Here is a 14,405-nt window from a genome sequence, read left to right as displayed (position 1 = left end):
AAAGAAAGAAAGAAAGAAAGAAAGAAAGAAAGAAAGAAAGAAAGAAAAAAGAAAAGAAAAATTACTATGTGACACACTGCACTTGCAACAGTCGCTACAACAAACAAATATGGAGAGGGGGGAAAGATGGAGGGACTGAGCAGTGACTGCAAGGTGAAGAGGCTCAGCCAAAGATGTATTGGAGGTGACAGGTGTGGGAGAGGGCTGTGCTGATTAAGGCCGACAGGGTGAAGCTTGTACAGATTGAGCCCGAGCAACACTTTGCCCAGTCACATGATTCCCATGATTCTGAGCCACGACTGGATGTCCAATATGAAGAATGGTTCATTTTCTGGATAGAACCTCCTCAAAAGTTCTCTATGGTCCATGCTGCCCTGGAGGCCATGTTGGTATCTGTGACTGCCTCCCCTGACCTCCAGGTTCATGAGGATGTCTATGGTCTTGTCTTACAGCAGCTGTTGGCCATGTTGATGTTTGAGGTATGTGTTACCACTGAAGTCCAGACAGATGTCCATGATCTGCGCCACTGCCTGAAGCCATATTGATGTCCATGGACCTGCTGCTGCCAATGGCCTGTGCTGCCACCAAAGACTATAATGGTGTCCATGGCCTATGCTGTGGCCAAAGGCAGTGTTTATGTCCTTGGTCTGTTCTGTCAGTGGAGACCATGTGGATGTCCGTGGTCCATGCTGTTGCCAGAAGCCATGTGGAAGTCCATGCTCCGTGCTCCCGCTGACTGCGAAGGGCAGAGAAGCTCTTGCCGTGTTACCAATGACTGCAGACTCACACTTGAGAAGGAGTGACATAGAAAGATTCTGTGACAACTCCTACCCCCACCCCACCTCAGCCCGCATAAAACAACAACCTAAACAGAAAGCCGTCAAAGAGAACTCTTAAAAATTGCGATGAGGATGCTGGAGAGAATCTCTCCACAACTGATGGCTTCTGGCTGGGGTGCAGGTGGCGAAGGACTCAGTTTTCTTTAAGGGGCTGGCCACTGGGAGGTTGACCATGCTCCAGTGAGTGTACAAACAACACAACTTGGACTTGTTTTCTTTTTTTTGGAGACAGGGGAATCACAAGGGTAGGGGGAAGACTTGAGGGGACTGAGAAGTGAGATTGATCAGAGTTTGTGATGTGAAATTCCCAAATAATCAATGAAAATATTTTGTTTAAAAAAACCCAACCATACAACTTATAGAAGGAAGGATTTATTTGGGGCTTTTGCTCTAGAGGGATTGGAGTTGATCATGGTAGGGAATTGTGGCAGGGAGGCAGCAGACACAGAACAGCTGAGAGCTCACACCTTGAAACACAAGTAGGAAGCAGAGAGAGTGAACTGGGAATGGTATGAGGCTTTGAAACCTCCAAGTGACATACTTCCTCCGGCAAGGCTATGTCTCCTAAACCTAGCCAGCAGCGCCATCACCTGGGGATTAAACATTGAATGCAGGTTGCTGAGCCCAGCCTACTAACACTTGAGCTGGGAACGCTCAGCTGTTGGGCCTATCATTATAGCATAGATCATTTCTGGATCTGATATCTAGAGTGCTCCACCTCTCAACCCAAGACCAAATAGTCTAGACATCCCTACAACTGGTCTGCAGGCTTGCCACTTTTGCTTTTGCTTACGCTGCTTTTGCTTACAGTTCTCTGACCTCCTCATTCTTACTGAGTGACCCAACTCTGCCATTAACTGATGCCTCTTGTGCTGAGTAATTGACAGCAGGAAACACCCACTCTATAAAAGGAAGCATATGAGTAAGACACTCAAAGGCAACCTGGACGAGCAGAAGGGGTCAGCTGGGCTCTCCAGTGCTTTGCGTGGCCAGCTGGGATTTGGATTTGCTGCTTGCTAGAGGTCAAGGAGTGTGGAGGGAGAAGACAGGACTATGTGGCTGTCCTCAGCTCTGCTTCTTCTCAGTTTCCCAGGTATGTTCAGATAGGGCCTGGGGGCCTGGGACTGCAGGTACAGAGCAGAAGGGCACTGCCCTGGGTTTAAGGAGAGCTGCCACCTTCAGCGAAATGCGGGGTGGCTCTGTGGCTTCATTCAGCAAAAGGAGTCTAGGTTCTACACCTTGCCAGGAATATGTCAGGACCTGGGAACATGAGGGGAAAGGAGAAATGGAGATGGCTATAAAAGGAGATTCCAGATGCTCTGGTGGGTGAGACATGCTTTAGAGCAAGAATTAATATCAGGAGGAAGTACAACAAAGGAGCGCTCAGGGGAGGGAGCTGCTACCACCGAGGGAGCTACAGAAAGCCCTCCTGGGCCTGTTCCTTGCCGCTCCAGAAGAAGGCATATGTCACCGACCTTGCAGCAAGCAGGGCATGCACTCCAGGGAGAGGGCAGGGCCTGGGGGGGGGGGGGCTACAGACTTAGAGAGGACGGCACACCATGCAAAGGGAGCACTCAGGGGGCAGGACACTGAGGGGGCACTGGAGAAATGTGAGTTCACAAATGCAAAAGGAGAAATGATGAGTGGCGATCGCGGATGCCTGCATCACCTAGCTTGCCCCTGAGTTCCAGGCCCCCAGCCGCCCACTCTGCAATTCTCAATATCAGGCTCTCCACGAGGCCAACCGGGCCAGGAGTGAGCTATGCCGTGGCTTGCACATCTGCTCTCACAAGCACATCAACATTTCCCAGTTAGAGGTGCTTATCTACACACAGTCACACTCTGTCCACACCTCCAGGCTCATCCCCCACCCACACTCACACTCTTAGGATGCCACACACTGAGACCGTTCGCAGAAGGGATCTTAATTTTAATTTTATTTTGTGTGTGAGTGTTCTGCCTGCATGTATGTCAGTGTGCCACGTGTGTGCCTGGTAACTGCAGAAACTAGAACGAGATTACTGGATCCCCTGGAACTGGAGTTATGGATGGTTGCAAATTACCATATTGGAGCTGGGACTTGGGCCTGGGTCCTCTGGTGGAGCAGCCAGTGCTCTTAACCGATGATCCATCTCCCCTCCCACCCACTCCCCTGTTTGAGACAGGGTCTTATTGTGTATCCCTGACTAGCCTGAAGCTCATTATATAGACCAGGCTGGCTTCAAATTCATAGAGATCCTCCTGTCTCTGCCTCCCAAAATGCTGGGGTTAAAGGCATGTGCCACTATACTCACTTTCTTGGGTAACTTTAAAAAATAACCTGATAATAATTTGCTTTGAGCACCTTTCCTGTCATTGTTTGGACATTGCTCTTTACTTTTTAGCTAATACACTATCGGTATGTCAGAACTTCCCATTCCCCACTGATGGTCACTGAGGTTTCCAGGTGTTTACTGTTACGTCAGTCCTGAGGTTAATGCCCTGCACTCCACTGTCTATATTAATCCTAGAACTGGAATGACTGTGTGCTTGACCACAAATGCACAGACTCTTTACAAAAATAACCAACAGCTTTAGTGGTACCCACCATGCGCTAGAAACTGAGCAAAACTCTGGGGTTGGGGATGGACAGAGGGAAAAAATAAACACAGAACCTCTGTGCTTTGGGAGTAAGAAACATATAGAGGGCTAGGGAAAGAGATAGGCGCCTTAAATGAAGTACTCAGGCTCCAGACGAAAGGAGGCCAACAGGAGAAGGCAGCTCCGAGAAGACGATGAAGCACTGGGAAGAGGTCTGGCCTGGAGAAGGTGTGGAGGGAGGGCAGGATGAGGGCTGTCCGGGCAGGACTAAGTCCACAGCCTTAAGAGCACACTGGGGTTAGGGAAAGAGAAAAGCGCAGGTGGCTATGGAAGAGCAAGAAATGACACTAACAGGAAATTAAAGCTAGTTTTCAATAAGACATGCATGCTAGAAATAAAGTTGTTTTTTTTTTTTTTTTAAGTCACTCTGGGGCAGGGAGTAGCTGGCATGCTGGGGGCAGCTAAGGAGGAGACAGGCTCAGGCTGGTCCCGGACAGTGATCTGAATTGGAAGAAGGATGCACTGGACTTTCCCGAATGCTACTGCTAAGATCTAGGTACCAGATGAGGGCCATGTCTGGCCAAATGGCCCTCAGTGTCCAGTATTAGGTGCTTACATGAGGTTTAGGCTGCCAGTGTGCAGCTGCAAGGCGCGTGGCAGCTGTGCAAAGGGGGAAGTGAGCCTCAGTGAGGTTGGGTAACTTACCCAGGGTTTCTCAACGATGCCATGGCAGATGTGCCCCTCGGCTGGCAAAGCTCACACACTCTCTGCTCTGTCGCTGTGTTCCTTGGACTGTGGAGGCAGAGATGTAAGGTTCGGATTGGCATCTCCAGGGTGGAGCTGGCTGAACTGCTCACCCATCACTTGCAAGGGGAAGGAGAGGAGAGATGGATGTAGATGCTAATTCTCCATTCAGGCTCCCGAGGGGCGTGAGCTCAGTGCAGTGCCTCTCCTGTGGCCCAGAACAGCTCAGCTTCCAAGACCAAGAGTCCACAGTAGTCTCAGTGAGGCTGAGTTCCTTCCAGAGTTGGCTTCCTCAAAAACTCTCACGTGTCTGCTGGCCCCTGGCCTCTCCTCTTCTTCAAGGCCAGTGACAGAATGCCTCAACACTGATTCATCAGGACACATAGGATAACCCAGGACAATCTTGTCCTGATATCCCTCCCCACACCTGTAAATGCCTTTATTTTTTTTTCTTTTTAAAACTTCAGACAGGGATGTGTACTTTGAAGGGTCTTGTCTGCTGTTTTCTTTAGTGAGTGCCACAGAGCTTGTGTGGGGGTCAGAGGATAACTTTGTCCAGTCATTTCTCGCCTTCCACACACGTGGGTCGCAGAGACTGAACCCGGGTTTCCCAGTTTGTGCCACAAGTGCTTTTACTCACCTATCCACCTCACTGACTGCCAGCAGTCAGCACTTGGTAGGCAGAGGCAGACAGAGCCTGTGAAGTCGGGTCCACCCTGGTCTATGTACTGAGTTCCAGACCAGTCAGAGCTACACCATCTGTGAGGAAGGGGTATTCTATCAACCATAGATGCGGTCCTCTAATGAAACTAAATTAGCTCTAGGGATAAGGTGTGAGGGGCGGCAGCAGCCTATTGTGCAAGCCTGCCCCATGCACGGAGACTAACGTCTAAGGCTGAGAGATGGTCAAGGAGGGCTCCCACAAGCAGCATAGTACGCTCTGTGGGAGAGGTGGTGATATATGGTGAGTGTTTGGAATGGTGGTCCAGACCCAAGGGGAACATTTGGGTTACAAATGTCACTTGGAAATCATCAGGTTGTAAGCATTCTTAGAACCAGAGGCACGGGGCATTCTGTCTGTGAAGGCAAGAAGGCTAGAGGAAGGACCCTGGGTGTGATGCCTTATGGTCAGATTGACTGGACTTAGAGTCACCTAGGAGACACACATCTCGGTACAGATGTGTGTCCAGGGACTTCAGTGAGGAGGGAAGATGCCCCTGAATGGGGGTAGCACCACGCCATGTACTGGGAGGCTGGATTGAGTTTTGTTTTGTTTCATGAGAAAGCAAGCTGAGCTCCAGCTATCCTCTCTGCCTCCTGACAGCAGATGCCATGAGACCAGCTGCCTCCCATTCCTACACCCTGCCACGATGGGTGTAACTGACAGATGCAACCCTTAAGTCAAGAATCAGAATTAAAACAAACAAACAAACAAGCTGCTTTCTTCCTTTAGGTGCTTGTCAGGCATTTTTGGTACAGCCAGGAGGAAAGTACCTCGTGTCCTGGCTTTCCCCGCCGCATGTAGAGCCAGCTCACAATGGCTCCCAAGACTTGGCTTGAGACCTCTCAGCTCAGCTCTATTTTCATTGAGAGCCTGACGTCAGTCACAGTGGGAACATTTATACCACAGAGATTGGGGGATGTTACTAAACAAAACATTTTTAAACCTAGATAGAGGGTTGTTGGACACTTACTCGAACACCACTGATTACTCTAAGATCCAGAAGGGAGGGATAAGGGAAAGGTCACAGAGTGGAATAGTCAGAGGAGGAGGCGATCAGATGGGGACTATGGCAAGAGGACATGGAAAAGGTGATAGGAAGTCAGAAGTGTCCCGTGATACAGGAGGCCTGGGAAGATGGAGTCTGGAGAGGCCATGACACAGGAATGAAGGGGTTAATAGCAAACTGAATCTCAGAGGAAATAGATGTGAGGATTCAAGTGGGTCAGGGCAGCTGGGGTGACCAGGAATCTTATCTAATCCTTAGGACACTGGGTTGGCTCAGAGGAGCAGAAGCCATATCCTGCCATTTTATTTTCCAGGCTGTTTCTCCATCCAAGGCCCAGCATTAGTGAGAGGCCCAGAACAGGGGTCAGTGACCGTGCAATGTCGTTATAGCTCAAGATGGCAAAACTATAACAAGTGGTGGTGTCGGGGAGCACAATGGAGCACTTGCAGGATCCTCATCCAAACCACAGGATCAGAAAAAGAAAAGAAGAGCGGCCGGTTGTCCATCAGGGACAATCGGAGGGATAACTTATTCCAGGTTACCATGGAGATGCTCAAGCAAAATGACACAGGCACTTACTGGTGTGGTATCGAAAAATTTGGAACTGACCGTGGGACCAGAATTAAAGTGGCCGTTTACTCAGGTAAGGACTTTCCCGTGGGATACCACAAGGTCCTGACACCCAGGACTAAAAAGGCTGAAAAGAAAGGACTGAAGGCATAAAAGACAGACAGACAAATGAGACAGGGTGGTGACAGGAAGAAAAGCAGCCCAAGATGAGTCCCGGAGATCTCTCCAAGGAATCTAGCTGACATGTGTCCCGACTGGCCGATGCTGGTGTGGAGCTGAGGCTTAGACATCCCCCTCTGGGACCATGGTGCAGTCTTGCTGCTCTGCTGTCCTGGAGCTACACAGCATTCTTCCACTAGAGCCTTGGGTAGGTCTCAGATGCCTGAAAAAGTCCTCAGCACATCAGGCTGAGAAGTTTCTAGTCTTCCAAAGCTTGTACCCTGGGCCTGTCTTTATGAAGGACGGGGGGGTGGGGGGTAGCTAAAGCATCCTGGGGGAGGGCTGAAGTTCAGGACTAGCCAAACCACAGTGACTGTGGCCGCTTTGGAGGAGCTGAACTTTCTGGGTGACCACTTCCGCATTCTATGAATACAGAAGATTAAGCATGGGGGAAGAAAGACCCAAGAGATTTGCAGATTGTTTAGAGGATGCTTCAAAGAAAAAGGAAGGACTCAGCTACTAAATCACAATCGGAGACTTCCCTGGTTCTGCTGGTTCTTCCCTGGTTCTCCCTGCCTCAGCCTCAGTGAGGGACTTCAGGACCTTCTGTTGATGCCTGAAAAGCAGCCCTGCCCTCTTTCACCCAACTAGTCATGCTCAGACCTTCCTTAGCGCAGCAGCCACACTGGCTCTCGAGAAAGCAGCAAGGAAGGCAGGAGAGAGACAGAGTTGCCTCTTGGGGGAAGTGAGGTCCAGAAAGGGTCACCCCAATAAGACTCCCCAGAGCTATCAGTGAGGGAAAGCTGAGATCTGTGGGGACAGAAAGAGGGTTGATTAAGACATGCAGGCAAAAAAACAGAATGACCAAAGAACGTGTCTCACACAGAGCTTAAGTGTCCACGGGGACAGAGGACACCAGCCTGTACAATGATTGTGTCTGCTCAGAGGATTGCTAGGAGTGGAGTTACCCAGAGTTCTGATCATCTGCCAATCATGATTAAAACCCAGAGCCTCTGAGAGATGAGCTTGGTGGGTCAAGAGCTAGCCCAAAGAATGAGTGTAAGCCAGAGATGGACTCAGGAATCCATGATCCAGTTGCCCTCTACAAGACACCCCATAGCTTCCTCACAGTGGCATTTCCTTCCTCATAGTCATTCATGATTTAACTAGTGTGTGCCTTCCTGCTCACTGACCATCAGGAGTCTCTTTGTCACTCATCACCCTAGTCACTAGAAGCTTCTTTCTGAGATCATCTGTCCCTGAGCCTTACTCGGGTACTATCTGAATGGAAAGGAACAGAGGTTCTTGCCCCCAACCAAAACAAGTGAAAAGAGACTGTAATGTGTTTCCCTCCCACCCAGAATAAACTACAGTCTTGCTCTTCTTTAATTTCTGTATCTTCCTGTCACATCTCTTATTAATAAAAATGTTGGAGGAAATGGCTTATTTGGAGTCAGACAACTGGATAGAAGCCAAAGGACTGCATCAAAGAGAAGAGGCTTTCTAATTCAGGAGAAGAAAGATCTCCTGATGGGCCGGATAGTTTTATGTCAACCTGACACCAGTTATACGCGCTGCAGAAGATGGAGCCTCAATTGAGAAAAGCCCTCTATAAGATAGGTCTGCAGGCAAGCCTGTAGAGCATTTTCTGAATTAGTGATTGACAGGAGAGGGTTCAGCCCATTATGATGGAAGCCATCCCTGGGCTGGTGGTCTTGGATTCTATAAGAAAGCAGGCTGAGCAAACCATGGGGAACAAGCCGGTAAGCAGCGCCCATCCATGGCCTCTGCATCAGTTCCTGCCTCCAGGTTTCTGCCTTGTGCAAGTTCCTGCCCTGGCTTCTTTCAGTGATGGACTAGGATGTGGAAGTGTGAGCCAAGTAAGCTCGTTCCCAACTTGTTTGGGTCATAGCGCTTCATTGCAGCAATCGTAGCCCTGACTGAGATACCCAGCGAGGGCTGGTTGGATAGAGGTGCCATTGTGAGCCATGCATGAACCACCCCAATCTGCTCCATAACCTATGGCCATCTTTGCTTATGTCTAGTGGGAAAAGATGCCCTGTCTACTTCTAAGCTATTTTCCTGGCCCACTGTGGAGAGCAGTACAGACATGGTATCTTCTGACGTGCTGAGGAGGTGAGTCCTGAGGTCTCTTCTTCCTCTACACGGGTTCCTCCTATGGGGATGCCAAGCCTGGGAACTCCGGCCCATGTTCTACTACCACCACTGATTGTCTTAGTCAAGACTCAAGGTCCCAAGCCACCTCTGCCCCTGGCACTTCCTACCCATCATAGTCCCTCTCCAGCCCCACCAGGAAACTGCTCTGCAGAGCTGTCCATCACTGCCCAGCCAACTGATCCAAAAAGCCATGGTGGCATTGTGGCAGCCAAGGGGGAGAGACGGTCTCGGTCTTATTGTTGGAGCAGGGCAGAGAGAGTGATTTGCTAACCTGGAGCCAGTGTTGAGGGCAGAGTAAGCAAACACAACGCAGATATAGAGAACTCAGGTGTCTGCTAGGTTGAGGGATTCTGTGGGAAAGGAGAGCCCCAGAAGATAAAATTAGGACAAGAGGAAAGGCCCTACCAAGACCGTCTGTAGTCACTGAGGAGCCCTCATGGTTGGGTGGATTTTGGAGAAGGTCCCTAGGGGAATCTTCCAAGTAGGATGTGGGCCTCCAGTTTCAGGCCCTGCTGAGCTAGCTGTTGACTTCCCCATGCTGGGGGATGAGGTATGATGGGGCATAAGACGCTAAGACTGTGTCTTTCTCACAGGACCCATTACATGCTCCTGGTATTTTTGAAGGTGCCTGCCTTGCTCATCTTGGCTGGTGTTGTCCTCTGGCTGAAGGGGTCAACTCAGAGGGTCCCTGATGATCAGTGGAGAAACACTCTCTGTAGCAATCCGGACTCTGAACTTCTGGCCAAAGACATTTCTCCTTTGACTGGATAAGCAGAGCCTTCCCATTCTGGATGCCCATTCCAGAGGAGACCATGGCCAGTGAAGAAATTCCTTAAGTCCTCAGTGGATAGTGATGGAGGCTGGTGCCCAGAGGGTTTGGCCAGGCATGCTCTCCACTTCTCGTACCTGTGGGGCCACAGCTCAGGCCCTTCCTGACTTATCATTACACCTGCAGGACCAGAACCTCATTCCTCCTTTACATCCTCATCAGCCCCATCCCATCCACCCCCTGTGGTCAGCCCAGGATGAGAACTGATGGAATGAAGCCCAAGCTGCCGGAAAGACAGCTGTGTGTGCCCTGCTGAAAAAGCTTGTGCCAAGCCTGAGACAGAGCACAGACAAGTGGAAGGGACTCAGTGGTGTGGCTAGATTGTTTACCCTATGACTCGGTCATAGAAAACTCAGTGAGAGTGGAGCAAGTGTCCATTCTCTCTGTGTGCAGGGCACTGAGCCCACCCGTAGCATGCGTCTCTGAGGAAAGGTGAGGAGGAAAGGCTGCCTGACAGGCCCAGGGTCTGGAATGTAGAGAACTCAGGAATCCATGACTCAGCCCCGGGGAGCTCTGGCAGGTGTGTTTTGTTCCATGACTGAGAACGGAAGGCTGCACAACCTTAGATAGATCTTCAGGCTGCACAGGGTCATGACATGCTGCTTTTAATCAAAAGTTAGCCAGGGGAGAGCAGCAAAGAGGGCACAGCAAGCAGAGAGAGCCACGCGTCTCCCTGCTTCCCGGGCCCTCCTCAAGGCCCACACTGCAGGCATCTGACTGCAGGGGAAGCCAGGTCAAGGGCAGCTCGACAGTGACTACCAACAGCCCCAGCCAGGAAGGTGAAGGCAGTAAGAATGGTGCCCTTATTCACAGGGCTCTTCTGCCTTTAACTGTGGCTGGGGATGGGGGAAGAACCCTAACTTGAACTCTGCTGTTTTTTGTTTTTTTTTTTTCGGTGTTTCCAGTGCACAGCAAAGAGCTGACGTGCACATTGCAAAAGCAGCAGGTCCCTGAGCATTCTTGTCTTGCAAGACTTAGACTCTAAGCCCACTGAGCAACCCTCCCCCAATGCACCCCCAACATCTCACCAGGCCCTGGCTACCACCATTTTGGTTTTTTCCCTTATGAGCTTTGCTAAATGCCCCTGAGTGGAATCATGAGGTATTTGTCATTCTGGGATTGCTTCATTTTAGTTAACATCCATCATGTCCTCAAGGACTATCCATCTTCTAGCAGATGACAGAATTCCTTTATGTTACATGCTGAATACTGAATACTATCCCACTGAATGGATATACCACACTTTCTTTATCCACCCATATACTCATGGACATTTTGGTTGTTTCTACCTCTTGGTTACAATGTCACAATGAGCTACAATGAGCATGGGTGTATTGTTATCACGTCTTCAATTCTCTTGCACATGGTCACGATGGTTAATCTTGTTGTTGGCTTGGCTGGATTTAGAATCACCTAGGAGACACACCTTTAAGCCTCTCTAAGAAGGTCCTTCCAAAGAAGTTTAACTGAGGAGGGGTGACCCACCCTGAATGTGGACTCTCACCATCCTATAGCCTGGGGTCTCAGACTGAATAAAAAGGAGGAAAGGGAGAAAGTGAACTGAAACTGAGCACCCATTGGCCCATCTCTCACTCCTTCCTGAGAACACGGTGTGAGTAGCCAGCTCATGATCCTGCTGCAACAGACAGATCTACTCCTGCTGTCCTGCAATCCGAAAGGACTGTAGCCCTTCAAACTGTGAGCCGAAATAAACCCTACCTTAAGTTGGTTTTGTCAGGTGTTTTGATGCAGCTGTGAGACAAGTATCTAACATGTATCCCCAAGAGTACTATGTCTGGGTCATGTGGCAATTCTCTGTGTAATTTTTTTTAATTGTCTCGATATCACTTTCCTCAATGGCTGCACTGTTGGTGGGAATTTTAGATTCTCCAGATGTTTCAGTTTATATTATTTTCCTGGTAATTAGAGATGTTGGGTGTCCTGCTACATCTTACTATTTAAATCTTTTGTGCATTTTTTTTAAAAGTCCTTTTTTTTTTAGTTTTAATTTTTACTCCTTAATTATGTGCATCTGTGTATGGCTTTGTGCCATGAGTGTCGTGGTTGTAGAGGTCATGAGAGGGTGTCAGATCTCCTGGGACTGGAGTGACAGGTGGAACTGAGCCATCTGATGTGTGTGCTGCTTTCTCTGCAAGAGCAGTCGGTGTTGTTAACTGCTGCCCTGTCATCCAGCTCCCCTTTGTCCACGTTTCAGTCAGGTTGTTTTTCTGTATATTCTAGATGTTGCGCTCATTTTTAAACTCTACTTTATTTGGGGTTCTTTAAAGCCCTCTCTTCCAACCCCTCAACCCTAAGTAGGAGAGAAGGTTAGTAGAGAGACAGGGCACAAATCCCTTTACTTCTCCCAGCTGTTTGGGGTCAGTGGGTTCTTTTAGGGTTATACCAATTGTCTGTCAACTACAAAAGCAGCAAGCAGTCTCTCCCGTCTCTCTCCTCCAACCCACTGTGCCACGAAGCATTTCTGGTCTTTCCAAACTACCGCCACTTCATGCCATACTTTCTCTTTCTGGGCTTTCATAATTTATATCCTCAGAGCCCTGGGCCATGAGCCTCTCTGTGCCTGATGAGGTAGGCTGTTAACAGCTGTCAAAGACTACACCCACATGAGACAATCATCAGCTGTGGACAAAGTAAAGCCCAAACTAAAAACCCACACTTGGGACTAAAACAAAAACATATTTATATAACATAACAGAGTTTACAAAAAAAAAAAAATCAAAACTTGTTGCATCTAGATAAAATCTCTCTTCAAATATATTATTTTCAAACATTCTGTAACTATTCTTTATATCCTCCTAAGAGTGTTGCTCAGTGGGTAATGAGGGCAGAAGAGCTGGCTCTGCCTCTCATTGGCTACAGCACTAGAGAGAGTGGGCCCTGTGCTTTGACTGGGCAGCACAGTTGAGCTGGCTCTGGAGGCTTGGGTGCAGGTGAGCCGACCCTGCCCCCTGCTGATGACGGCACTGGGTGGCCTAGCCTGAGCAGTGCTGGAGAGCTCGCCCTGGCGGTGCAGATAAGGGAGAGCTGGTGGGCTGACCGGCTCAGCTACCACCAGGGCCCAGATCCAGGGCTTTGAGTTGGCCCACTCCAACATCTACATCATCTGTGAACCGTTGGGGCATATAGAAAAGTCAGTCCTGCTGGTCCAAAGCTGCAGGGTCTCCATGACACAGGGCAACAACAGGATAACCAGGAGGAGTCCCGGGGAGGATCCAGTACTGATGGTGTCACAGAGGCCAGAGATCTTGAACCAGACCAATGACCATTTGCAAGTGAAGATGTGTGGACAGAGGGATGCACTGTGTGACACATTTCAGCTTCCACGATGAGATTTTTCTATGCTTTGTTTTGTTTTTTGTTTGTTTGGGGTATATCTTTATTGGGGGGAGGAGAGGTTTGCAAGGCTGCAGGGCTGCTATGAGAGGACAGGAGATTAGCGGGCCTGGGGTGGATGACGCAGAACGCTCAAAGAATCAATAGAAAGTTTTTAAAATAGTTTTGCTCAGCACCTGGAAAGATGACCCAGTGGTTGAGAGCATTGGCTGCTCTTCCAGAAGACCCAGGTTCAACTCACAGCACCTGCATGGCAGCTCACAACTGTCTGTAACTCTAGTTCCAGGAGATCTGACACCCTCACACAGACATACATGCAGGCAAAACACCACGGCACATGAAATAAAAATGAATCGTTAAAACGTTTTAAAAAAAGAGTGTTGCTCTTTTGTCAATATGAAATTATGGATAATGTATGACAGGGAAGCATGACTTGAAACAAGCTGGCTGAAAGGGGGAGGTAGAGGATTTCATTTTTTTATAAGAAGACTAAGGCATATACGTGTGGGTATAAAACAGACCGTCACATACCAAACTAACAACGTTGTTTTTGTTAAGTGAATAAATATTCTTCCTTTTATCTTTTTGGATTGTTTGTTTGTTTGTTTGTTTGTTTATGCCAGAGTCTCACATATCCTAGGCTGGCCTCCAGTTCGCTATGTAGGTGAGGATGACCTTGAACTCCTGATCTTCCCGCCTCTGCCTCAAAACTGCTGGAATTATGGGTGTGCACCTCCCTGTGCAGTTTTATGTGGTGCTGGGAATTCAGCCCAGACAAGCACTCTACCAACTAAGCTACATCCCGACCTGTTTTCCAGTTATATCTTAAAATCCTTTTGATAGTTTTATAACGGGTACAGTGTACTGTCCCATTCATCCCCGCTAACCTCTGTCATTCTCATCTCAGTCCTGCTAGCCCCCTCTTCCTTTTGGGGGTCTTGTGTAGGTGGCCACAGCTGCTGTGTGTTCATGACTTCAGTGGTTGCATCCTGCCCAGAGACAGCATTTCACAGTATGCCTCCCATCCTTCAACTCTTACACTCTTTCCAACCATTCTTCTTCCGTGTTCCCTGGGCCTTAGAGGGGAGTGATACAGATACAGTTTAGAGATGGTTACCCGGGGTCACTCATTCTCAGCCCCTTGACCGGGCATGAGTTTCTTCTCTGATCAAGGCCAAGAGCAGCACTAGTCTATATCCATAAGCACAAATATGTAGAGCAGTTTGACTTTGTGTCCATTTGGCAACATATCAGAGCGCTTTTGATCCAGCGTACAGAGCTAGGCTTTCGCTCCCTCCTGTGTAGTGGGCCTCAAATCCAAGCAGATAGTGGCTGGTTACCCCAAAGCAGCCAAGCCACTATTGCAGCAGTGAGTCCATGCTGTCTGACAGATTGATGCTGTAATATTCAGAGTAAGTCTCC

The 14,405-nt window shown here is 49.0% G+C and overlaps 1 protein-coding gene across 1 annotated transcript; it reads left to right on the top strand.

Annotated features, from left to right (window-relative positions):
• The first annotated feature begins 1,796 nt into the window (after nt 1-1,796).
• Nucleotides 1,797-13,563, top strand: LOC129665627 (CMRF35-like molecule 7). Its single transcript, XM_055592417.1, has 4 exons — nt 1,797-1,932; nt 6,207-6,536; nt 8,668-8,758; nt 9,394-13,563. The coding sequence occupies exons 1-4, from the start codon at nt 1,893-1,895 to the stop codon at nt 9,569-9,571; spliced, it is 639 nt and encodes a 212-aa protein (XP_055448392.1). The 5' UTR covers nt 1,797-1,892; the 3' UTR covers nt 9,572-13,563.
• The last annotated feature ends 842 nt before the right edge of the window (nt 13,564-14,405 follow it).

The sequence above is a fragment of the Psammomys obesus genome, unplaced genomic scaffold, assembly GCF_907164565.1.
Source record: "Psammomys obesus unplaced genomic scaffold, mPsaObe1.curated_primary_1811, whole genome shotgun sequence".
In the NCBI taxonomy this organism is placed as follows: domain Eukaryota; kingdom Metazoa; phylum Chordata; class Mammalia; order Rodentia; family Muridae; genus Psammomys; species Psammomys obesus.
This window is presented reverse-complemented; position numbering and strand designations above follow the sequence as displayed.